Genomic DNA, 25,298 nt, shown 5'->3' with positions numbered 1-25,298 from the left:
AAAGAAAAAATACCATAAGTCTAAAAAAATTAGGAAACTGGTGCCACAGCTTGTCTGGGTGGGAAAAATGTTAAGTGAACTTGGAGAGGTGTGAAACTCCTACTACAACATTATTCAACCTTCCTAGAGGAGAAAATCTGTATTATAATCACAGATAAACTCATTTGGAACCTTTGGAAAGAAAGAACATCAGGAAACACAATGTGGGAAGGGGAAAGCATACACTGCTTTAGGAGACATGCAGGATATCACAATAAGCAGGTGTCCGAGGCATTGTTTGAATGCATTTATATTTCCCAATCCTCTGTTTGTCTTTTACATTAAAGCATTTTAATAAAGAATGTTTTTACCTTGTGACCAGAGACATATTTTCTCAGTTTAAATAAAATTTTATTTTTATAGACCAATTCAGTCATGAAAACATGCTTTCACTGAGTTAAACGTACATTCCAGAAAAGAGAGAGGTGGATTTCTTTAAAGTGAATGGGAGTTGAAAGCAAGACCTCCAGTCCTGACCCATCCTGGGCTTTCTCTGATTCAGGAAGTGCAGAAGGGTGGAAAGCAAGGGTCCACCAAGCCAGTCCTGCCTCTCAGAGAAAGGCCCTTCCTGCTACCTCTGGCCCAGAGTATGACTTTACCCTTGTCATGGTTGCATGACTTTAACTGTGTCCCAGCCTCAGGGTGACCACCAACCAGCAACCGTAGGGACCATCTGTCCAGAATGGTGCAATCCTCGTTTCTTCCCAGCCCTGTCCCCCAATGCAGCTGCACTCGTCCCAGCACCCCTTCACAAAACCTTAGTGCAAAACACATGAGAAGGAGTTGGAAAGAGCAGGGACATTCAACCACCCAGTGGCAGACCAGCTTTCTAAAAGCTGCCACTGACGGCAGCAGCTGGGGGACAAAGGTTAGTTGGAGATTTGGTCTAGACCCAGGGAACATGCGTGCTCCAGCCTGAGTTGCCTGCCGTCATTCACTGCCTGGGGAGGACATTGAACAGGGATTTTTCTGGTTTATCATGTTGAGGGTGTGTTGTTGTTGTCGTCGTTGTTGTTGTCATCATCCTTAGTTGTACCCCCACCCCCCGCACCTCTGCCATGGAGCTCCCTGCAGTAAAGTGGAAGAGGAGCCTGTGTGGTGATGACATCAGCCCCTGGAAGGACAGGATTGGGCTACTGGAGTGGTTTGATTCACCACCTAAGGACCAGTGTGAGACAGCTGGGGGTGGGCAGAAGCAGCTAGTCAGGGCACAGCCAGCAGGACTGGCATCCACAGCCTGAAAGGGGGAGCTCAGCCTGCTGGGAACAGTTGGGGGAGACCAGGAACAAACTCCCGTGTGAAAGGCAATCAGGATTTAAAATGCCGTCTTATCCCTCTGACTGCTTTTTCTATGCAGTTGAGGTAAGTTTGTTTTGTTTTGTTTTTTAAACACATCTCACCTTCCTCTAAAGATTGCGTCCCTGTTCGTGTTGAGGCCGGGACCAATTGTGTTTATAATCTGAATTATAAATCTGAATTCCTGCTTGACCATCCCTTTGCCTGTGACCTGTTAGGTTTTTATGGATTTGAACAGGACCAGAAAAATGAAGCCTGCTTGTAATGTCATGACTGTATTCTTACTGAGCCCTTTTATTATTGATTTAAACTTTAGCATATGCATGTTCATTGATCTCTTCCTCCTCCTCAGCTTCAGGGAATGTGGGATGGGTGGGGGACACAGGAGCAGGTGGCCCGGAACCTAGAAAATGGAGAACAGAGTCATCAAAAGTTAGGATGGGAAGGGGAAACTGACAGGAGTTTTTGTTGGTGTGCTTGTTTTTGCAATTGGTTCAAATATAAAATACCCAACCCCTGAGACCACCGTCAGTATTTTAAAGTGAATTCTGTTGCTTCCTCAGCCAGTTTGGTGGCTTGGCTGTGAGCTCCATGTTCCTGTGAAATGTCGTGGGCATTTTAAAAATGTTGTGTCATGATCCTACCCGCTCTGTCCATAAGAGCTGGGCGGGGGGGGGGGGGGGGGGAGGAAAAAGAAGAAGGGAGACATCAACGGGCCCTCGTCCTGCATCACTGCAGCCAAAAAAAGTTGTCCATGTGTTTCAACATAGTAGACTATTTTTACTCTTTCTGTTTTGTCTCGGGTTTTACTTCTCATAGGTACAAAATTGTTTATCCGTACCTGTCCCCTTTGTGTGTTGCAGGACGTTAAAGTCTTTAGTGAAGATGGAACAAGCAAGGTGGTGGAGATTCTGACAGATATGACGGCCAGGGACCTGTGCCAGCTGCTGGTTTACAAAAGTCACTGCGTGGATGACAACAGCTGGACACTGGTGGAGCACCACCCCCACCTGGGATTAGGTAAGGAACAACCTTGGGTAGGGACAGCACCTGGAAACCTCAGTGTATAGTCAAATGAAGATGCTATGCCAAAAGTGAGACTTCACTGCCCTCTGCTAAGTTGACATGCAGCTTACATGTTGCCCTCGACTTCTGCTGCTGTTCTTTTTTCTCCCAAGTTTCATTTTTCCTCCCACCTAGCCCTCTCCCCTCTGGTGCTTTGAGAATCTTGCCTTGGATGGTTGAAGATAGTAACTTCCAAAGGGCTTGACTATAGCACCAAGGTTCTCTGTGTCTCAGCTCCTTTCCTTCCTTTCAGAGCCATGGGGGCTTGTCGCACATCCATGAACTGGGAGAGGGAGAGGGGCACCCTTGCAGTGCCCTGGGGAGTGCTGGAGAATCACAGGATTGGATTGTAGTAGCCACTCTAGTGTGTTTGGCTAAGAAGGGAACCCTGATTCCAGGATTCTGGGAAGGGAGCACATCAAAAAGCAGTTGCATCCTAGGCTTGATATTTTCATAGCATCTCTGAGCTGGTTGGTGATGCCTTAATGGTGTGTTCCTCTGTGTGTGTGTGTGTGTGTGTGTGTGTGTGTGTGTGTGCCCGCCCATGCACTTACACACATAGCTGTGTGGTTATGCTGAGAAAGCAAAGAGAATATTTTATATCATGGAATATTTGAAAATATGTACTATTTCCAGAACTGACTTGAAGTTTTGTTTTTCTCAGATTTTCTGTCTCGGATAAAGAAGCTTTTCAGACTTCTATTTAAATTCCTATTGGAAAAAGTGTGGTGCCTGAAAAACCATAGATATATATTTAAAGACAGAATTTTCTCTAAATCAACAGCTATGTTTCTTCCACTTCTCAAAGCAAAAAAGAAAAATAAAACTCAGATAGCAGACTTCCCGTAATTTTAAAGTCTTCTCATGAACCTTTTGAAACATTAATCAATTGAATCTAAATCTCTAGGTCTAGAATGTTCATTTAACTAAATTCTTCCAACAGATAGGGTACAATATAGGCTTAAATAACACAATGTAAATTTGAGTTTTCATTTGTAAGTCACTTTTCCAGCTCCATCTGGACTTTTATAGATACATGTGTTCTTTTAAAGGAAGCGGATAGAGCTTTTGCTGATTTCTTTCCCATCTCTCCTGATGGCCAGCCTGTTTGTATGACAACAGAACTTTTTCGTTGTCACCAACAGCCTTCTTCTGCCAGGTTCATTCACCTGCTCTACAGTGAGTGGCTGTGATATCACCCTTGCTCCCGTGGAGATGCACTGACTGTCCTGGTCAATCTCTGGTTTGGGACATCTGTGAATGGATCCTATAGTAGTCTGATAAGACCACCAGAATCATATGTTGACACACGGATAACTTAGAAATTTAACAACAGTGGGAAATGTGCAGTGTGTGTGTGTGTGTGTCTCTGTGTGTGTGTGTGTATGTGTGTACACACACATATGTGTATGAAAACCATATGCAGAATAGTAACTGCAAAAATGAGTCTGCATAGTAGTACCAAACAGTAAATATTGTTGAAAGCCCATTCAAAAGTCAGAAAACTCTTTTTATCTGAAAGGAGCAGTGGAAGGGACTTCTCCAGATTTTTTTCTTTCTTTCTTTCATTTTTAATGCTAGGTAGGGATCGAATCTAGTGCTTTGAGCATTGCCAAGCAAGCACTCTGCCACTGACCTTCAACCAGCCCACTTCTGCGGATATTTAACACACGAATATAATGATGCACACTTAGAGCTTGTGGTACAGATACACTTAAGATTTTAACATATAAGCAATATTTTAGAAATTTTGATTCAGATATTTCTTATAGCCCTTGATTTCTGCAACTTTATACAGTGGATAAGCAAATTGTACATTAAAATTTTGGAAATAAATGAATGTGTCACAACTTACACTGAGGAGGTAAAGAAATCAATACCCATGCATACACAATATTCTTAGGAATATGATATTTCTATGTCTCATTCTTTGTTCTTTGTCTTATTCAGAGATGGACTTAATACATGTTTTAAAGGGATGATGGTTTATTTTAAAATTAAAGGCAAAGGTGGGGAGGAGTAAGAAAGCAAGAAAAATGATTGAAAAAAGAACAGGGCACTTTGGTCAAAAATTTAGATCCTACTTAACAAACAAACAAAAGTAATGGCCTCACACAAACAGAATTTGGAGATACTTGAAGTTCCCTTGACTATCCTTCCTTAATTGCCTTGCTTAACATCAATTCCTTTCTCATTAGGGACAAGTGATCATGTCTTCATATAGGCTGGGTTTTGCAGAGGATTGTGAGAGTTTTTAAGAGTCACCAAATTATACTATCTGGAAAGATCAGCTCCCCCAGGACAGGTTCTGCTTCTGTATTCCCATCTTTCTAACTTCTCTGCTTATGCTTTTTTTTTTTAAAGTGTGTCATCTAAGCATGTTGGTTAATTTATAGCAACAACGGTTGCTCATTAGGGGGAAATCTTATTTCTTCCATGATTCAGCAGCATTTGACTGTCAGGACTTCACTGGCAGGAAGGTGCAAGTACTGGGCTGTGGGGTCTCTTCCAGAGAGCCCTATAGGTGTCTCAGCACTCACCCTGGGATGATTATGAAGACCACAGCCTTGTGAGGAACTCTTGGTGGTGACTGGTGCTTTAGTGCATGTTTCTGGGTCTTTCTGGCATGCTCAGGTCTGACCGATGCTCCAGGTAGGGCATCCTGTCCCACATCCCCAGATGCTGCTATCTCTATGTAGGGAGTAACTCCCTTAAGTAGTTACATGTTGGGTTTTCTCATAGGGACATGGACATTCATGGGGATGACAGTTTGGGCAAAAAGGAAGCAGTACCTGCATATCCATTGGGCAGATTCTAAGGCAGAATGTTAGCCCATCCACTGATTATGAATGGCTTAAGATGCCTCAATCTGACATCATTTTTTTTGTCTGTATATGAGCTCAGAAATTGAGGATCTCAAAGCACAATTACTGTACTGACTTCACCAGATACAATGTTAGATTCTGAACAATATTAAACCTTTTTCACGCACAGAAAGGAATGATAGCTCTGGAGAAAGTAAGGGCAATTCCCAAGATAGTCCTTCCAAGGTGGCTTCCTTCTCTCTAGAGAAGAGCCTCCAGGGCTCCCCTCTGGGCTGCTCCACTGTACCGATGGAGAAGCTGAACAGTGACCGCCTCCCTTGCTCTGTAGAGCTATGTCTCTGGCTGATGGGACTTGGCCCTGCCCTCTCTGCATTGCATTGTGGTCAAATGGGCAGAGACCTGTGAGCCAGGAGCCTGTCGCCCTTCCACGGCTCCTCCTGTCAGCACCTGAGAGCATTCACCACTCAAGGTGCCTTGGAAACTTGGTGCAAAGCCCTTGGTAGTGAACAAAGTCCCTTAGTGATTGGTGATCTTAGGTGAACATGTTGTATGTTTTGCAGTTGCCAGGAGTCCTGCTCCAGTCTGTCTTTTTAAATACTCTCTTGATAATTAGCACTTCCCACAAGACCAGCTTATTGGAGATGGCTTAGTCTCAGTATCTGAGAGTTGATCTCAGCAGTGGCACTCTGATCAACGCCACTCAGCAGCCAATAATAAGGTAGCTCAGGGTGCTGGTATGGGCCAGGTCCTTTGGAAGGCATCCCTATCCCTCTTCCCCCAGCACATGAGTTTCTGGAAGCTCCACTTCGGCCAACACAGCTTCCCATGTAGAGAACATAGTGATGTTAAACAGTCAACCTGCACACATAGCAAGTAAATGAATTTTTTAAAGGACTTTTGAAAAAATACAAATTTAAGTATACCAAATGGCATTTTGGTATAATCCTGAACTTGAAAGTGGGATTGCAGATAAACTCTATCCTGTGGAGTCTGGGGGTGGTGGGGCTAGGCTCTCACATTCAAATTCTGAAAAATGTGGGCATCAGGCACAGAGGAAAGGACAGATGTTCTAGGAGAGGGGGCCCTTCACAACCCAGGAAAGAGAAGAGGGTTCCGGCCAGATTCTGTGGATTTCAGGCTTTTGAGGATTTCTGTTATCCTTTGCAAATTGGCGGAAACGTCTCAGGAAAAGCCACCGTTCTTTCTGGAGCTGTTTCCAGCTATGTGTTTGTTACCAGTTGGGTGAGAAATGCTGTGAGAGTAACTCTTTGGGGTCCTGCAGCTGCTTTGCTTTGGATGCTGACAACTGACTTATGCAGAAAGTTGTCGAAGGAGAAAACTGGCCCATTTTCATCCTCAGTTCTCAGGCAGAACCGTTCACAGACTGATTTTTCTGTCTGGGGCTCCCTGTTACATTAGAGAAGTACAAAATGATGTTCTTTCCTCACTAAAATATGTATAGATAGAGAGGCCACTTACAGGGCTTGTCCCAGCATCAGGGTGATTTTTCATAGACAAGCTTTCTTTGTTCCCAGTTTCTTAGCCCGCAAAGCCCTGAACTAATTGACAACTCTCTTCTCTTCCTTGCGTGGGCTGTGCCGAGGAAGGATGTGCTGAATAGGGCTGGAGGTTGGCTCAGGCAAGCCCAGGGGCAGCAGCTGGTGTCAGGAGGAGACAATGGACTCCAGCCTCTTTTCTGTGCACCAGTTCTGTGGTGTCCCTCCACCACCAACTAGAGGGGTATGGCGAAGAGTCACGTGAAAGCTGCTTGGTTTAAGGCAGAGAAACAAAATTTTCTTTGTGGAGTTGTCTGAAACTTAAGTCTTTTTCTCATGGAATAGGATTGTAGTTTAGATGCTGGACATAATTTTTAGATATTTGAAAAATACAAATGTACTTAAAGGAATTTTTGCCTTTTCTTGTGTACAAACAGTGATTTTGGAATCCAGCCCTGAAAAGTAGCATTCTGGTTGTACTTAGAGCCACTAGAACAATAGGGGGTTTATGGACAGCCCTGTGAATGTTAAAAACTGGATGGGAGAACTTTGAACTGATGATGTCCACTCACTGACTTCTGTGGACACTGTGCCCAGTGGCATTTGGTGGCAGGTTAAGGCTACACGGTTCTGGATCCCTGAGAAAGGGGGCTTACCTGCCATCTCATCCACTCTTTTTGAACTAGAAGCCATACCTAGAGATCTGAATGAAGCCCCTCTGGGGTTACCAGAATGACCTGAGTGGGAGAAGCATGGTCCACATACTGGCCAGCTTGGCAATCTACTGGTTATCTGAGGCCACAGTGGAACCTGAGTCCCTGGTCTCCCTTTCCAGGACAGCAGTTCCTCCCCTGTCCACCTGGAGTCTGATACTAAGGGCAGTTCTGTGTGCATTCACAGTTGTGTGCAGTTGCCCCAGGGGGTTTCCAGTACAGAGGGAGGAAGGGGCTTAGGGTCAAGATCAGAGCATATGCTCTTTGACCATGGCCTTCTTAGGTCTGCTTCCCCCTTGAGGGTCCCTCTTGATTCCTCAGGCTTCTTTGGAGACAAGATACCCTTTGCTTTAGAGATAGACAACCTCACGTAGGTAGCTGCCTCTTCCCCTTTTAATTTCTCCTTATTTTACCTGGTAAAAATGTTTTATTCTATAAACCAACCATCAGTAGGTTATTAGGTTGTTGGTTTTTGGTTTTTTGTGTGTTTCCTGTAACAACAGAAAGAAATTTTTCCATGAATAAAAAAATTCTAATGGAAGTCATTGATTTGTTTCCTCCCCAGAACATCTATTTTAAAGGAACAACCTTGAGTCTGGCATTTTTTAAAAAAACAAGCATCAGAGTTTTAGTCACATGCTCAAATTGTATGATTTTTCTCTTCTTTTCTGTCCTAGCAAAACATAAGGTCTGTGTTTTAGATTACATGTTGCTGGCAAAATTCCCTCCCAGACAGGGACAAGTGGGAAGTATCCCAGGTCTGCTGGTGGTGCCAGGTCTGGCCCTTCCTCAGAGGTTCTGTGAGCTTTTTGGCAACAACAGGGACAAAAAAATCCCTTTCCTTCATAAATTCTGGCTTTAAATACATTTCTGCTAGGAAGACTGCTCCTTGTAACATCAAAACCAAGGCCGAGGACATATCCGCCCAAAATTTGCTCCTATGTGCCAACAGTGACCCTGTTAGAGGAATACCCTTGGTAGCAGTTGTTCTCTACAGGCAGAAATTCTTCCAAATTCTGAGATGAGTTTCATTTGGAAATGCTTTTTTCCCTAAACTTTGTTTGTTCCGTACAAGATGAAAGTTTATTTTAGAGACTCAGTTCTGGCTACATGAAGGACAGAACTGCCCTCTGTCCATTGCATAGCACCTCACTCTGTACCACGTTGGTGCAAGTCCACACACTGACCCTAATCCAGATTTACTCATTATTGTTTATTGCATCATTTCATGTAATTATTTCCCCTGGTTCTACCATCCCAGCCTGATTACAGTTTTTGAGATCCATGGGAGGGGATGTAACCTCCATCAGATAGCAGAAAGGCAAAGCTTCTCTAAGCACGTATTCTTTGGTAGTAGGCCAAGTTCTTCATGCTTCACATTTAATCAAGTGTACAAGCAGTGGGGAAAATAACCTTTCCAGATGCTCTGAAGTATGTGCATGCGTGCGCGTGCGCACGTGCACAATGAGTACTCTGTGTAGTGTTTTCGTCTTTGCTTCACATATAATCCAGTTGATGAGAATATTCCATGATGTGGTTAGTGCTGGCTTCAGCGTGAAAGATGAGTACATTGGTACATCCTGTCTGAGAGCAGCATCATGTGCCTGCTCCCATATTACATTCCCAGGGCAGTTTCAGGCAACCAGATTTTATGGAATCCAAAGGCTCCCCATGCCTTCCCACCTCTGTAGCCTCTCCTCTTATTTACCCCACACCTCATTGCACAGTGACTTCCCTACTTTCCTTTGTCTTTGAATATTTTCCCAGTTTCTGTTCTTTATAAGCATTGAAATGTCTTAATGTAAGGGCAAAATCATTTGACTTTCTCCTTAACATTTTATTGATGCCCAATGTAAAAGAAGTATATAAAAGTCCATATTGAACTGAATTCTGAATTCTATGTATTTTAAGACCTCTTAGGCATCGAATAGTGCATTAAAGAGAGATTTAAATTTAGTTTAGTTCCTGACCTCATCTTCGTTCACAACATTTAAAGAACAGGAAAGTCAGCCAGATTTTGTAATTTGTTGTAAAACTGCCTTGAAGATTTTGCCTCTCTTATCTCACACTTGATACTTTTACCCTGCAGAAAGGTTCCTGGAAGACCATGAGCTGGTGGTCCAGGTGGAAGGTACCATGGGAAGTGAGAGTAAATTCTTGTTCAGGAAGAATTATGCGAAGTATGAGTTTTTTAAGAATCCAGTGGTGAGTCTTACCTCTTCAGATTTGGGGTTTGAAACTATTGAAATCTTAAAAGTTTATACTTGGGTATTTAGTAATATCAGATTATAACATCATTGTGATCCGTGGGTCAGCATATGGGTGTGAGAATCTGAATTGCTGTTTCATGAAGGCAGTCCTTGCCCAAAACAATCTCTGGCACTTAACTAAAGACTCCTGTGACTGGCTAAAGGTAGCAGTTGCCTTCAAATAGTAACAATGGAAAGGGCATTAGTCTGGAAGTCAAAAGGGGGAGGAGAGACTGGGCTTGTTTAGTTATTTTAGTATTGAAATTGGAACAAACTGATCAAAACTGAGCAGAAGAAATACTCTTGATTCTCTGAAAATAGCAAATATTATCTTGTGATTATATACAGAAGAATGAGTAGAGCAATCAATGTGATTGATTGGTGTATTGATGTAGTCTCCTTGACTAATCTTTCCTCTTCTGTTTTTTTTTTTTTTTTTGAGAGACACTTGTCCTGGGACATATCAGGAGCAAGAATCTCATAATATCCATAGCACTTGCTCTTAACTTGAGTCAGGGGGCAGAGCAGCATCAACTTGGGGAAAGATCTAGGTCCACTCTGGCATGGATAGTTTATCTGCCTTTTTTATTGCATAGGAAGAAATCTGATAATTCTTTCTGGGTAATATAGCAGAAAAGGCTTTCTCACACAACTGTGCCCACCTTATACACGTCAGGAATTCTGTATTTCATGCCATGCTTCTCATCACTGAGTTATAACCCTGGTGTACCTCTTTGCCATGGGACATGCCGTGAGACATGAATTCTGTACTTAATATGGTATATTTTCCAAACTTGGATCCTTCGTGAGAGAAAACTAAATGCAGCCTTTTGAAGGAGGTGTCTCCACTGTGTGATAAGGGAATAAAAGGGGCTGTTTAAAGTACAGATGTGCACAGTCATACCGATAGGAACTTTTTAACATGGACAGACCTGTAAGTGTGCTTTCCCCAACTTTGAAGCTAACCTTTAATATATTTTGTTTTTCCTCATTTCCTCAGAACTTCTTCCCAGAACAGATGGTTACTTGGTGCCAGCAGCCCAACGGCAGTCAGACCCAGCTTTTGCAGGTACTGGACGAAAATAGAGTTTCTGCTGAAATACAGTTTCCAGATAAAAGTCCTCTTGTAACTGTTATGGCAGCTTGTAAAAACTTGAAGAGGCTGGGTCCTTAATCACATATTAACCTTGGCTCTTAGTGGAGTTTAGAGTAACCAGAAATAAATGTGTGCTTGGGAAATCTGTGTGTAGCCAGGCTCCTTCAAAGCGAAATAAGCATTTACACCCAGAATAAACTTGCTGTGACTTAAAAGCAATCTGAATGTTGCCATTGCGGAGCATGGGCCAGGAGGAGGATAAGAGGGAGAAGCTGTGGTCTTAACTGTGCATGGGTTCCCAGGACAGGCCACTGCCCAGCTGCTTGGAAATTTCTACAAAAATACTGAATCTTATTTCAGAGTGAAGAATGATAAGAAAACCACCAAGTCCTTTTTACTTTTATTAAAAAAAAATTTTTTTTGTGTATGTGTGTTTGATTCTGGGGATATGGAACCCAGAGCCTTGTGAATGCTAGGCAAGCAGCGCTCTACCACTGAGCCACACCCTAGTCCCACAAAGTCCTTAGAAGTAACTTACTATACATTAAAATTAAGGAAACTTGTTTGAATTCTTCTTCTGCTTTCTAACGTGTATTCCAAAAAAAAAAAAAAAAAAAAAAAAACCTGGTCTGTCCCCACTCCATTCCAGGGGATGGGGCCAGCAGGGCCTCTGGGCTGAGTGCCGACTCACATTCCTCTTGGGGAGTCGGGAATGTGAAAGGGAATGTAACTGCTGCCCCCCAGACGTGTGTCTGTGTGCAACGTGTCAAACGAGAGAACAAACCAACAGTATCCAGACCTGTGGGGAGGGACGTTGTCTGCTTCTCGTCCAGGGCTGAGGACTCACCAAGGCCACGCCCCGTTTTTTTTCTTCCCCATGAAAGAGAGTGTGTGTGTGTGAGTGTGTTCTAAGATTTTATGCATAAAGCTGCCTATATAAAAGCTGTTAACTGGGACAGTGAGCTGTCACCACGGCGTCCCAGGTACTTCATGGACAGATACCTTTTATGTAACTCCTTTTTGAAAGAACGCAGAGGTAAAAATGGCAGCTTGGTTCTTATTCTCAATTCTCAGTGTTTCTAATCAGTTGCTGCTGGTACTTGTTCTTCTCCTAGTTCTGATAATCAGATTAGATACTATTTAGAAATCTCGAACAAAGAGCAGAATCCTTAAGTCTTTTGCCTTATAAGGAAATTATAACTTTATGCTTTTAACCAGTGTTAGATTAATTTGCTTGCCTGTGTTTCAGTGCTCATTATATTCTACACAATGCCAATTTAGATGGGATTTTAGAGTTTTGAAAGGAGCAAGACCTCAGTTTGACCAAAAAAAACACATTTTAATAATTCAGAAAATGTCAACTGCAACAATAACATTTCCATTTTAATTATTTTACATTAGCATTATCTGATTTTTTAAAATTTGCTTTTCCTCAGAATTTTCTCAATGCCAGCAGCTGTCCTGAAATTCAAGGGTTTTTGCATGTGAAAGAGCTGGGAAGAAAATCTTGGAAAAAGCTATACGTGTGTTTGCGCAGATCAGGCCTTTATTGCTCTACAAAGGGAACTTCAAAGGTGAGTTTGAAAACCCCCCACCACAAGTACCAATTCTGCCCAGTTACCCCAGGATGATGTGATTAAGAATGAACTTGGGTTTCATTTTAAAATGGATTTTAACCTCTTCCATGCTTTGATAATAAGCTAATTGTATAAGAATGACAGTTCTGTTGGGCTGCCTCAGAAGCTGGGTGATAATATAGATCTGGGATGGCCTGCTGCATCACTCCTGCACTCCTGGGCTGCTCAATCCGAGCTCCCGATTATGGGTCGCAAGAAGACCCTTCTGACTACTTAAGTCACTACAAATATTGACTTGTTTAGTAATTTTAGAAGCTGGTATGCAAACTAGCCATAGGATGTTTGCAAGATTATTGCCACCTTAATGCCCTTCTAACACATGTTGCTATGGACATTTTCTGTAGTCAGTTGCACTTTCTATGTGTGTGCACTTTGGGGAGAGGGGGTGAGAGATGGGAAACAGCTGCAGACCTCAAAACGAAGCAGGTGACGTTATAGACTTCCTATGGGCTCCTCCTGGAGGTCTCCTGTGGATGTTTTGCACATTTGTTCCTACTCTTTTCTTGGGAATGTCTTACAAACACTCTGCATTAGGAGCTGTGTCCAGCCAAACTTGGCTGAACATTTGCCTTTGAAGAGCTACAGTCTCTTCTGCTCTTTCCCGGAGAGAGTGGGGGAGCTGGGGGTACCCCAGATGAAGGTGCTGAGCAGCTATGGCTCTGGGAATTCAGTAGCTGCTAGATGATGTTCTATCTGGGGCAAAAGGGTATCTTCATTGAGTGGCTTTGATCGCCTGCAGGGCAGGGCAGAGCAACTCCTTGACGTCCCAGTTCTGATTTATGGCTTACTCATCATCCTCGTACGTGTTGAAGCCAGGAACAGTTTGTAGCATAGAGCAGGAAATAGGACTTGGCTGGAGAGTTCAGAAGGGCGGGCCAGGCTGTCAGTGTGAAAACTGAAGGCACCGTGGGGACTCGAGTACACAGTATGTCATCGGTGGTATGGCCCTGAACATAGAATGTTCTCTTAACTTTGACCTTGGGGCTGCAGGCTTTCTCCTGGGTTTTACTTGAATCATGAGGCTGTGATTTGGCAGAAGCATTGAAACATTCCAATAGTCTTGTGTCTGAGTTTTTGAAAGGTGAGGTTTTTTTTGAGTGAGGGCTGTGCAAGTTTGTTTCTCATTTAACATTTAATTCACCCCATGGTCAGAGTCTCTAAAATGCCAGGAGAGGAGTTTGTGTGAGCATGCACAGGCTGTCTTCTGCTTACAGAGATGTGAGAACAATTGCTCTTTGCTGTGCTTGAGACCCGACCTCTGTTTTTGCAGGAGCCCAGACACCTGCAACTGCTGGCTGACCTGGAGGAAAGCAACATCTTCTTCCTGATCGCTGGGAAGAAGCAGTACAGCGCTCCCACAGACCATGGGCTCTGCATTAAGGTACTCCACCATGAGGCTGTCCAAAGGCTAGGACTGGGAATTTTAATGACTAATTCCTCTCTTGCTCCCCATGTGCTCGTTGCTTCTTTTGTTCTTAATAGAAATACAGTTTCATGTTTGCTTATGACATGTTGATTCTCAAGTAGCTCAGAGCGCAAGAGAAAGTGTTGTGGGCTCAATGACTTAGGATCAGGTGTGACTGAGCTATGTCTGAGCCAAGTATTAGTAGTGGGAGAAGGATAGTCAATTGGGCAGGAGACCCCTGGCCTGTCACCTGTAACCTCCAGGTACTGAGTAAGCTAGCATCTTTGGTCATGAGGATAATCAGATAGGAATGACTACAGCACTGCCCACCCTCTGTGTATATGAACGAGCGTGGGCAGACATATGCATAGAAATGTACATGCACATGTGTATACATGGATGTGCACATATACATACACACTTGTGTGCATGTGGCCAACAATACATGTGTACTCCAGTGAATATGCTTATACATGTATGCACACAAATACACATACACTCATACAAAGATGCACATGTACACCCATATACCCACACACATGCCTGCAGGACCGTGTTCTGCCCCCAGTGAGGTAATGGCAAGATTGACAATTGTAATGGTACGTGATCTTTACTGAATATTTACTATGTGTGAAATGTTCTACTAATGGTTTCATACCTATTATTTAATCCATGGATACTAATAGAGTAGGAAACCATCCAGTTTCATTGCCCATGTTAGGTAGCTAGTGAGGGGTTGTGCTTGGCACCCACCCCAGTGGGCTAAGTTCTGAGCCAGGGCTCAAGCTTCATTCTGATGGGAAAAGAGAACATTGGGATCCCTTCCTCGCCTGTATCACAACAGCAGTGCCTTCCTGATATACCATTAGCAGGTACAGCAGTGCTCCCCTTATTCCTGATACTGTTTCTATTGATTCTGGTTACCTATGGTCAACCAGGGTCTAAGTATATTGAATAGAAAACTCCAGAAATAATTTGTAAGTTTTAAATGACACAACATTCTGAGTAGTATGTTGGTGTCTCACACTTTTCAGGCTCTGTCTTGCACAGGATACTGGCCCTTCATCCACCATATGCACACTGTATATACTACCTGCCCATTAGTCACTTAGCACTCTCTCTGTTATCAGATCTACTACTGCAGTACTTACAGTGCTTATTTTCAAATAACCCTTATTTCACTTTAAATAGTGGCTCCAAAGTTCAAGAGTGTTGCCAGTAATCCAGATATGCTGAAGGGAGGCCATCAGATGTTCCTTTTAAGGAAAAATATGAAAGTTCTGGACTTATTAAGGAAAGGAAAGAATTATATGCTAAGGTTCCCGAGAACTATAATCAGAACAAATCTAATACCCATTAAAAATGTAAAGAGGGGGAAAGAAATCTGCTACTTTTGCCCTCCCACACATACTGCCAGAGTTAAAGCCACTGTGGGTTGGTAAGTGCTCAGTTACAGAACTGAAGCTATCATGGATTCAGGTCCCCACTAGGGGTCTTGGAATGTATCCCAGAGATTCAGGGAGACCACTATAGCATGAATGTACTTCAAACCCGATAAAAGCCCATGGTGACCACAGGAGAGGCGCCTCACCCTTCTTGCTGACCCACACCAGCTACATACTTTTCTCTGCTCCTATTTCTGTACTTACAGGGTGCCCTGAGTGCTGGGCAGTCATTCTCACCCCTGGATCCTCCAGATTCCTGAAGTGAAAGGCCAAATCAGTGTCCACCCCGAGCACTGTTCTTTGAGTTGCAGCAGGGGATTCACGTGGAAGCCCAGATTAGTTTACCCTGTGACAAGCTTTTCCCTCAGCTCATAGCCCTGCCTCTGCCAGGCAAACATGTCATTCTTCTGGGTCCACAGGATATGTGACATGCCCCTACCTGCCTTGGGTTGTTTTTTTTTTCCATTTCAGTGCCCTTCCTGCATTGCCCTTCCTCTCTGGACTTCCACTGGGGGGTCTACATTGGGACCATTTTGGCTCTCTATAACCTCTGAGCCCCTTGGGGGCCTCCCTGCTTCCCAGCTAATACACCCAGCCACCTTCTCAGTCTCCCTGGGAGAGTGACTTTGAAGATCTTTCCTTCTGTAACTCAGGAAAGAGGTTGTCCTCCCATAGATTCCAGTACCCCCTCAACAGAGGTGGACATATCTTCCTGTTTGACCCATCGTTCTTCACATGCTCATTCCCTCGTGGTGATTTGTTTGGCTGTCTGACTGCTCTGCAGTTCCCAGCTAGGGAAGGGTATATGCTTCAGCTAAGGAATAAGTAACTACAACCAGCCCTGGTCTAGTCTGTGTTGTGTGAAAGAGGATTATATCTGCCTGGAGGAGAGTGTGCATGTGCTGTGCTCTCTGCATGGATGACCACAGCTGATTGCCTTGGGTTTGAGTGCTGTGCAGCTCTGCCTTGCCATAAAGTGTGCTCCACACTCACCACATTGCACTGATTGGATTTCCTTTTTCCTCCTCTAGCCAAACAAAGTGAAAAATGAAGCTAAAGAGCTGAGACTGCTCTGTGCTGAGGATGAGCAAACCAGAATCTGTTGGATGACAGCGTTCAGACTCCTCAAGGTACTTGATGACTTGCGGTGTGTGGTGCACTTACATCTCCTTGTGGAAAATGAGCAGTCCGACTTGGGGTCTATTCTGGCATGAAAATGCCTGTAACTTTTCCAGTATTCTATCACAGTATGTTATTATTTTCAGATGTAGTTATGCATCCTTCTAAATAAGATCTCAGAGGCTTCTAACAGAGGACTTAATATTTAGAAGATTAGAGCCCAAATTTTCTGACCTCAACACTGATGACACTTTGCAGGGAATAATTCTTTGCCAGGGAAATTCTGTGCATTATAGGACATCTAGCAGCATTCCTATTTTTTGCCCCACAACCAGTTGAGACCACCAAAATACTTCTGGACATTTCCACATGACTCCTGAGGGCCCAAGAGTGAGGAATTGCCCTTAACTGAGAAATACTAGGTTATAGGTAATAATAGATATATTATTCCATTCTTTTTGTTACTAATACAAAATACCTGAGGTAGGCTATCTTATAAAGATAACAGATTTATTTAGCTCTTATTTCTGAAGGTTCAAGGGTATGGTACTTGCATCAGCTCAGCTCCCGTGAGAGGTCTTTTGGTTGTATTATTGTCATTGTGAAACATAATGACAGAAACACACATGGCAAGAAGAGATTGCATCTCCAAACAGGAAGACGGGGAACCTAGGGTGCCATACATCCTCTTTAAAGACATACTCCCAAGATCTTCTCACTAGGCCCCACCTCTGAAAGCACCACACTGGGAATAAGCCTGCAACAACTCTTTTCAGGACAAACCATATCCAAACCATAGCAATAGATGAGACAGGTCACTTATTTTCATGGCTGAGCAGACTCAACTTCCAAAAAGCCAGGGCCATGAGAAGAAGCATGACCCCAAACTGTGTAGTTCACCATAGCTAATATCTCCTGACCAGTTCTAAAAGAATTTATTAAATAACACCTTACATGAGACAGTGCCCTTGGTGACAATCATAGTAATTGACAAAGTGATGTCCTATAGTTCTTTACTAAAATCACCCAGTAAAGCTACAAACAGAACAGTAAAAGCACATATCACATTGTTTCCTCAGTGTTTCTTTCACACACACACACACACACACACACACACACACGTATAGTACATATATAGTACATCCCATGTGTCTGTAATTAATCATGTCTGTAAAGGCCACTCCAGTTGCTCATCAGCTGACCAAGGTGAACTCAGCATCCAGGAGTTTCTGGAGGAGATAGTTGGCCAGCTGTGGCTGATGCATACAGTCGTCCAGGGATTACTTTACAACAACTTCCATCCTTCACTAAACTACAGTGGCTTTTCCTTTGGTCCAGAGGCTCTGAGTAAAACAAACTGAGGAGATGGATGAGTGGAAGTAAGCTTAGCTTCAAACACTCCTAGAGGAGGCCCAGAAAATAAGCTCTAGGAGAGATCTCTGGGTTAGTCAGGTTTTCATCACTATGACCAAAATACCTGATAAGGAAAACTTAGAGGAGGAAAAGTTTATCTTGGGCTCATGGTTTCAGAGGCCTTAGGCCATGGTCAGTTGACTCCATTACTCTAGGCCTGAGGTGAGGCACAACATCATGGCAGAAGGGTGTAGTCTAGGAGCTGCTCAGCTCATGCAAGCTGGGAAGCAGAGAGAGAGAGAGAGAGAGAGAGAGAGAGAGAGAGAGAAGAAGAAGAAGAAGAAGAAGAAGGGGCCAGGGACAGGTAGAGTGCTCAAGACAATGCCCCCAGTGACATACTTCCTCTAGCATGCCCGGCCTGTCTACAGTTACTACCCAGTAGTCCATTCAAGTTATTAGCCCATCAAATGGATTAATCCACTCATGATGCCACATCTTTCATAATTTAATCAGTGCATCTCTGAATGTGGCCCACATGAACTTTTGAGGGAACATTCCAGATCCAAACCCTCATAGCTTCCTATGTCTGCCTCCCAGTACTTTAGTCTGTTTTTTTTTCCACTAACACACACACACATACACAAATATTAAAACAAAATTTTACTGATTCACAATAGAAAAGGAGACAGTATTATTATAAGATATTACAAATCATAGTTCGATTCTTTCTAAGCCAGGTTTAAGTCTGACATCAATGGGGAACTGGTTAAATTTAGGTTACAGGATGTCAGTCATTGAGAGGAACACTCGGTAGCTGTTAAAAGAAAGGTTGGTCTCTGTGCTCTGTTGTGGAAAGACTGTTAACAGTCAAAATGAAAAGTGTAGAACAGTATGTATAGAATGCACTACATTGATGTGAAGAAGAGAGGGAGTAAAAATTGAAGTGTGTGTTTGTATTTGCTGTCGTGCATGCTTACGTAGGAGACTGTGGGGGGAGAAGAGATCACAATCAGCTGGGCAGAGGGGCGCAGAGGCCACAGTGGAACTTTGACATTTTTATATGTTTGTTTGTTTTACTCCACCAATGATTAGTTTATTTTTAAAAAGGCAAAAAGGAAAATCAGTAAGTTCTTAACCATTGTACCATGAGTGAAAACAAACAGGTGCCAAACCATAGCTAGTCACAGGAAGGGAAGTGGCAGTGTTGTCTCTGTCATCAGCACTAACAGTGATGTATTGTGTAGTGTTAATGTTAATATAACATCATTAACATTTGTTGAGCATTTACCATGGGCCAAGCGCGCTTCAGCCCTTTACATCCATTACCTTATCTCCTGCTCACAGTAGCTTTATGACGTACATATCATCATCCCATTGTACAGATGACAACTCGAAGTCCCGAGGTATAGCTACTGGATGGATGGGGCAGAGCCAGGATGAGAGTTCAGTGCTCGGACTCCTGAATCCCTTTCCTAACCATGATTTCTTCCTTTTCTTCTTTAAGAGACCCTGGGAAGCTGCAGATCTAATTCTACATGTAGTCCTGGTGTCCCAGCCATTTCAGGGGTATTAGTTTAATCCAGAGACCCAGATTCCAGAGGCATTCAGGATAAAAAACTACCATTTTTAAGGAGGCTGGGAACTTATACTTTGCATAAACATGGTAGTGGCAGCCATGAGGGCCAATTTCCAGTGCTGTGAGAGTCACTGTCGTAACTAGTTACACTCCAAGGTCTACTATCATCTTGAGCAGGCTTCAAGATGTCAAAAACTATGTCTTGTCTTAGGACATTCTGAAATGTCTCCTCCCTCCTGGCCCCCTATCAAATGGTCTTAATCAAAGAAGAAAAAGGCATAAGTAAGAGTTGAGATTCTAAGGGAGATGGCTCCTTCTCCATGTTGCCCGTAGAACAAGGTATTTTATGCTCCAGGAATTTTTGCTATATGAAGCCAGGGAAGAAACCTGCTAAAATGCCTTCTGCATCTTGTACCTGATATTTGCATAGGGTGGCTTCTGAGACGGGTGTGTTGACCTAGTCCATGGTCATGAGTCTTCTCATTGGTGTGGGTCATGGCTGCACAGCGAGCTACAGAGAGCAGGACCAGGCAGGATCCACAAACCGTCCCTCCTGGGCTAGTCCTGTGTTCAGTCAGGGATCAGGTTAGCATTTTGACTGGCTCACCTCCAAAATTCTGAGGGCAAGGACTTCTTAGAGCGCAGAACACAGCAGAGCTCAGAAAATGATAATGGAGTCAAAGCGGGAACCAGCCTACCCATGCACCTCTGACTCTTCCTCCTTTGCTGTGGTATCTCCCTCTTGGATGCTGGATATCACGGACAGAGCCAGAATCCACCTGAGACGGGTGCAGCAGGTCACCAGACAGGGAGCTTAGACTGGAGACTCTGTAAGAACCCCTTTTGGGCCTCCACAGTGTGACACCAGCATAGACCTAAAGTAACATTGGGTTGAGTCTTTCTTATGGTGGATAGGCAGGTCTTCTCTGTAGTAAGTGATGAGAGGTCCTTGTCGGCTTCAGCCCCTCAAACACACTTGTCCCCTAAAAGTGCATCAGATGTTTTATGTCTTTACCTGGAGAAGTAGATGACACGAGGGGGATTATTTCTTGGGGAACAACTGTCAAAATGGAGACCCTGGAGTCTTGAATCATAAAGAATTACCTTCCTACTCTGCCTAATCATATCCAGGTATCCTTTCTGTTTAGTGGATAATAATCAATGCCAGGAATATTGAAATAGCAGTTTTATTATTTAGAAATCCTTTATGGAAGGAAAACCTTACTAATGTAAATTAACCCTAAGACCTTCATACATCTGTAGGTGCTTGCACAGAGACACTTTTCTTTAAACAAACAAGTCCTATATCTTGTGTATACCTAGGAAAAGCCTAACAGGGCTCCACTCAGCTTTGCAGGAAGATGCTATTGGAACACAGAGCAGCAGAGAATAACCAGATTCCTCATTTCTTCATAGTACGTTGTTAAGTAATTTCTTGGATATAGTAGGGTCTGTGCAGGGAGTGTTAAAACTTAATAACAGTTATCTGTTACCTCCTCCCTTTGTCTTCTAAAGTTTCTTAAACTGCTATAGAAATTCATCCCCTAAAGGGAGGTCTCGCTTCATCAATCCAAGAATCTATAATTGTGGTTGCTTTGGTTTTAAATGAGCTGACACTAGAAAGGCAATTAAATTAGATGTTCAGCAGAAAGGCAGACTGCTGAGAAACCGGGCACATTCTCTTGCACTAATGCTGTTAAAATACAGCAATGTGTGTCTGGAACAAAGAGAAAATTCATGGCAACCATGGGAAGCAGCGTGCTAAATGCAGAGAACAGAGTCATCTCAGCATAGCGACAAAGTTGTGCAGAACAAAAGTTCTGAGTAACTTTGTTGAGTGCTTACACATACTGAGTAACTTTGTTGAGTGCTTACTCTCTGCCAAGTCCAAGGCCACGAGTTTGACATACTTGATTTTGCTTAATCCAGAGAGGGAGGACTCGGGTCTCAGTACAGATGAATTTTGATGAAGTTGGGGGTCCTGTGATGGTTGAGGATCCCCGAGATGGGAGCATCTTCAGAGTTATAGTAAGACTTGCATAGCTCAGGGTGTCCTCAGCCCCTCTCCTTTCGATGATACCTACCTGCTGCACACCCTCACCAAGGTCACAGACTATTTGGATGCCAGGATTTTGACCTGTGGTTCCCAAAAGCCAGTCCTCTAACAGTGAGACCCTCATCTCTGTACTCCATGATGTAGCAAAATAGACAAGATCCAATGTAAAAAGCTGTAAGTGAGCCTAACTGTGCTCATGGTAAAGAACTTAACTCCTTGAGTCTGAGATTATGTATACCTCACTTAGTTGATGTCCTTTATTTTATAAAATTTTGATATCAAGTAATGGGTTTGGGTTAATTTTCATGTGTGTGTGTTAATTGTCTTACTTGATAAATTTAATTGCTGAACTTAAGGCAACAATGTTTTTTTTTCCCCTTCCCCAAATTTTTATTTCTTTTTTAAATCTGAAAGTGTGAGAATCCTTGGTTTAGAAGAAGATCTTCTTCTCTGTAAGAGGATCTTTCAAATCTAATGGGTCTCAAAGTTTTTTGTAGCAGGATTTGTCCCCATTTCAAGGCAAAATCTCTTAAAATTCACCAAAATGCAGGATAGATAAAAAAGGTTGATCAAATGATATGATATTTCAGATTATTCCTAATTAGCAAACATTCCTCAGTGTCATTGGGTTATAGCTCCTGCTGCTGCCCTGCTTGAATCTGGCAAGTAGAGAGCAGCTGCCATCTTGAACATTGCCCACATCCAATATGGCAAAAGGAAGCGACAAAAGTCCAGGAAGGTTTTGCATCCCCAGTTAACTACTTGACTGTAAATGATATGTCACTTTATGCATGGTCATTGGTCTGAGCTAGGCACATGGATCCATGGAACTGCAGGAACCCAGGAAACCCAAGCCCACTTGGACATAATGGATTTCCTGTCTATTCTTATCCATCTTAATGAGTATATGTCTCCTGCACAGATAAATCCCCCTCATGTTAGTGCATCTTAAATTCATCTTATATTCCTGGAGTTTACTGTCATTTCATGAATTATTCTTTGACCATGACTTTGTTTTATCTTTTCAAAAGAAAAAAACTTATGTATGGCCTTAGTTAAGAACAGAGAGGTCACATGTATAATTAATTTTAAGGTAATGGAATTTTTTCATTTTAGGTAAGTGTAGCATCCTGTGATTCTTCAGTGTTTATGAAAAGAATTAGAAGTAGGAATTAAAGGGAAACTATTGGTATACAATAGAAACAAAGTAAAATAGACTCCTTTCATTAGATCCCAAAACTCAATCCCATTTGTAATTTTAAACTCTTAGGAATTTGTTTATGTCATTTATATTTTTAACATTACTTATTTTGCTAACATACTGTATGGGGAGAATGTTTTTTACCATGGCAAGATATTGACTGTGTTTAGCCAAGTGTTACCACTATCCTTATTGCAGAAACATTTCTATAATTGCTTTACAGACACATGCAAAATAGCCACTGTTGCCTTTCTTCTTTATTGAATCTAAACATTCAATTAAATGAGAATAAGAAATAAGAAATCTGTATTGCAAAAGAAGGAGAAACATTCCTGGAGTCATACTGTCTCTGAAACAGTTGAAGAAAGTATAAAGAAAAAAACATTAATTGGATCATACACATATATTTAAAATCCAGTCAACTTAAATAAAAAGAAGAAAGTAGAAGAAGGTAACTTTATGATAGAGCTGATATACAGTAAGTTAATATATAAACAATATTAAGATTACATATAAATAAATTACTACCATCTAGGCCTTCATATTTCTAAATTGAAACAACATAAGTTAATAGTCTTAGGATGCAGATAATAAATGAAAAACATTCAAATTTCTTAGTAATTGAAAACAAATGTAGATATAATCAAATAAAGTATCATTTTATGCCAACTTAGAGATAATATTAAACAATTTATGGATCAAAGATGAAATATGGAAGAAAATTAGAGTGTGTCAACTGAATAATCATAAATATAACTAAATCACAACTATAAAACTTTAGAGGCAAATTTTTTGCCTTAAATAAATAAATAAATAAATTCATAAAATAAGGCTTAAAACCAATGATCTAAGTATCTCATTCAAGACATTCTATAAGGGCAATCAAATTAAAACCAAAAGAAAAGGAAGGGAAAGTTATTATATATAAGCCCAGAATTCATATTTATTACCTCTCATCTGAAATATGAGAACAAAAGCATTTTGGCTTTTGAACTTGGTTTCAGATTTTGTAGTATTTGCATATGCATAATGGGATATCTTGAAGATAAGATCCAAGTCTGAATACAGAACTCTTACATGTTTCACATACTCTTGTATACATAGCCTAAAGGTGATTTTATACAATAATTTTAGTACACCTGTGTTTTAACTATAACTCATCATCACATGAAGCTAGGTGTGGAATTTTTCACTTGGGGCATGACATTGGTACTCAAAAGATTTCAGGATTTAAAGCATTGTGGATTTCAGATTTTCAGGTTAGGGATGTTCAGCCTGTATGAGTGTGTGTGTGTGTATGCATGTGCATAGTGCACTGTGTGCAAGTATGGGAGAGTCTTGGGACCAGCCTCAATTTCATTAATTTGTTAGAACTCAGAATTCAGCAAAGCTTTTACATTCATGGTATTACATTGAGCAGATGCAAGTCAAAATTGGCAATGGGAAAATGTGTGTGAGAAGGACCCAAGAGGGTTCCAGGTAGGAGGTTCCAGTTGCCCTCTCTTAGAGAAGTCATGTGCACAGTACTTGCTTCTTCTGACAAAGATGTATGCAAACACACAAAGATTTGCCAACCAGAGAAGCTTACCCAAGCCTTGGTGTAATAGTTGGCCATATAGATGTGGCTGATCACCTATGTATCTGTCCTTAGTCTGCATCCCTTCCAAAAATCAAGTTAATATGTGTGGTCCAAAGTCCCAGCATAAATCACATTGTTATTGTACTATGTGGCCTAGCCAAGTACCCCAGTTAAACCCAGTCATTTCTTTCAGGCAGGACATTCCAAAGACTTAGAGGTCACCTTCCAGGAGTGGGGTTAGACAGGGGACTTTTCCTTGTGCAAGGTTACCAATCCATTACTTTTGTCTCTTTCTCTATCCATTTACACACACACACACACACAGTTGGCATTCTATATCTAGTTTCTGCATCTTTGTATTCAACCAACTGCAGATCAGAACTGTTCTTTAAAAAAAATTTGGGGGGGGTGTTTATTACTGAACATATATAGATAGATAGATTTCTTGTGATTATTGCCTGAATAATGCAGGACAACTTTTTACAAAGCATTTGCATATTAGATACTTTAGATAATCTAAAAATGATCTAAAGTGAGTAGGTTATTTGCAAATATTACACCATGTTCTATAGGCGACTTTTGTATCCATGGATTTTGGTATTTGTAGTGGATCTTGAAACCAAATCCCAGGGGATACTGAGGGATGACTGTATATATGTACATGAAAATATGTGAATAAGTTGAAGTGTGTCTGTTATTAGTGCCCAAATGTTTAGGATATTTATGTCTTCCTGGTAAATCAATTCTTTGTCATTATGAAATACACTTCATTATGCTCCAGGCCTTAATGTTTAATTTGTCTAATATTAATATAGCTTTGTTTTGATTAGTGTTTGCATAGTTTGTTTTAACCATATTTTTTCAACTTTCTGGGTCCTTATGTTTAAGGAATATCACTGATAAGCACCACATCTTATTCTTTACTGAATAATCTTCATCTTTTAACTGGAACATTTATTTTAATTTAATTGTATCATTTAATGTGATTATTAGTATTTGTATTTGAATCTACCATTTGCTAGTTGTTTTCAAGTTGTCCCTCCTCTCCTTTTTCTCTTGTTTGGATTTGCCAAGTAATTTTATTTATATTTTTTCCTCTGTTAACTTATCTCTTAGATATTCACTTATTGTTTTCTAGTGGTTAACCT

The 25,298-nt window shown here is 41.8% G+C and overlaps 1 protein-coding gene across 1 annotated transcript in view; it reads left to right on the top strand.

Annotated features, from left to right (window-relative positions):
- Grb10 (growth factor receptor bound protein 10) overlaps nucleotides 1–25,298 on the top strand; it is a 154,615-nt gene that overhangs the window by 114,952 nt on the left and 14,365 nt on the right. The window contains exons 6-11 of the mRNA XM_076836954.2: nucleotides 2,199–2,355; nucleotides 9,524–9,639; nucleotides 10,684–10,752; nucleotides 12,216–12,353; nucleotides 13,687–13,797; nucleotides 16,298–16,396. Of these exons, the coding sequence (XP_076693069.1) occupies nucleotides 2,199–2,355; nucleotides 9,524–9,639; nucleotides 10,684–10,752; nucleotides 12,216–12,353; nucleotides 13,687–13,797; nucleotides 16,298–16,396 (690 nt within the window). The remainder of the gene's footprint in view (nucleotides 1–2,198; nucleotides 2,356–9,523; nucleotides 9,640–10,683; nucleotides 10,753–12,215; nucleotides 12,354–13,686; nucleotides 13,798–16,297; nucleotides 16,397–25,298) is intronic.

This window comes from Callospermophilus lateralis, chromosome 1 (genome assembly GCF_048772815.1).
Source record: "Callospermophilus lateralis isolate mCalLat2 chromosome 1, mCalLat2.hap1, whole genome shotgun sequence".
NCBI classification, from domain to species: domain Eukaryota; kingdom Metazoa; phylum Chordata; class Mammalia; order Rodentia; family Sciuridae; genus Callospermophilus; species Callospermophilus lateralis.
The sequence above is the reverse complement of the archived record's forward strand: the minus strand, read 5'-3'. Positions and strand labels throughout refer to the sequence as shown.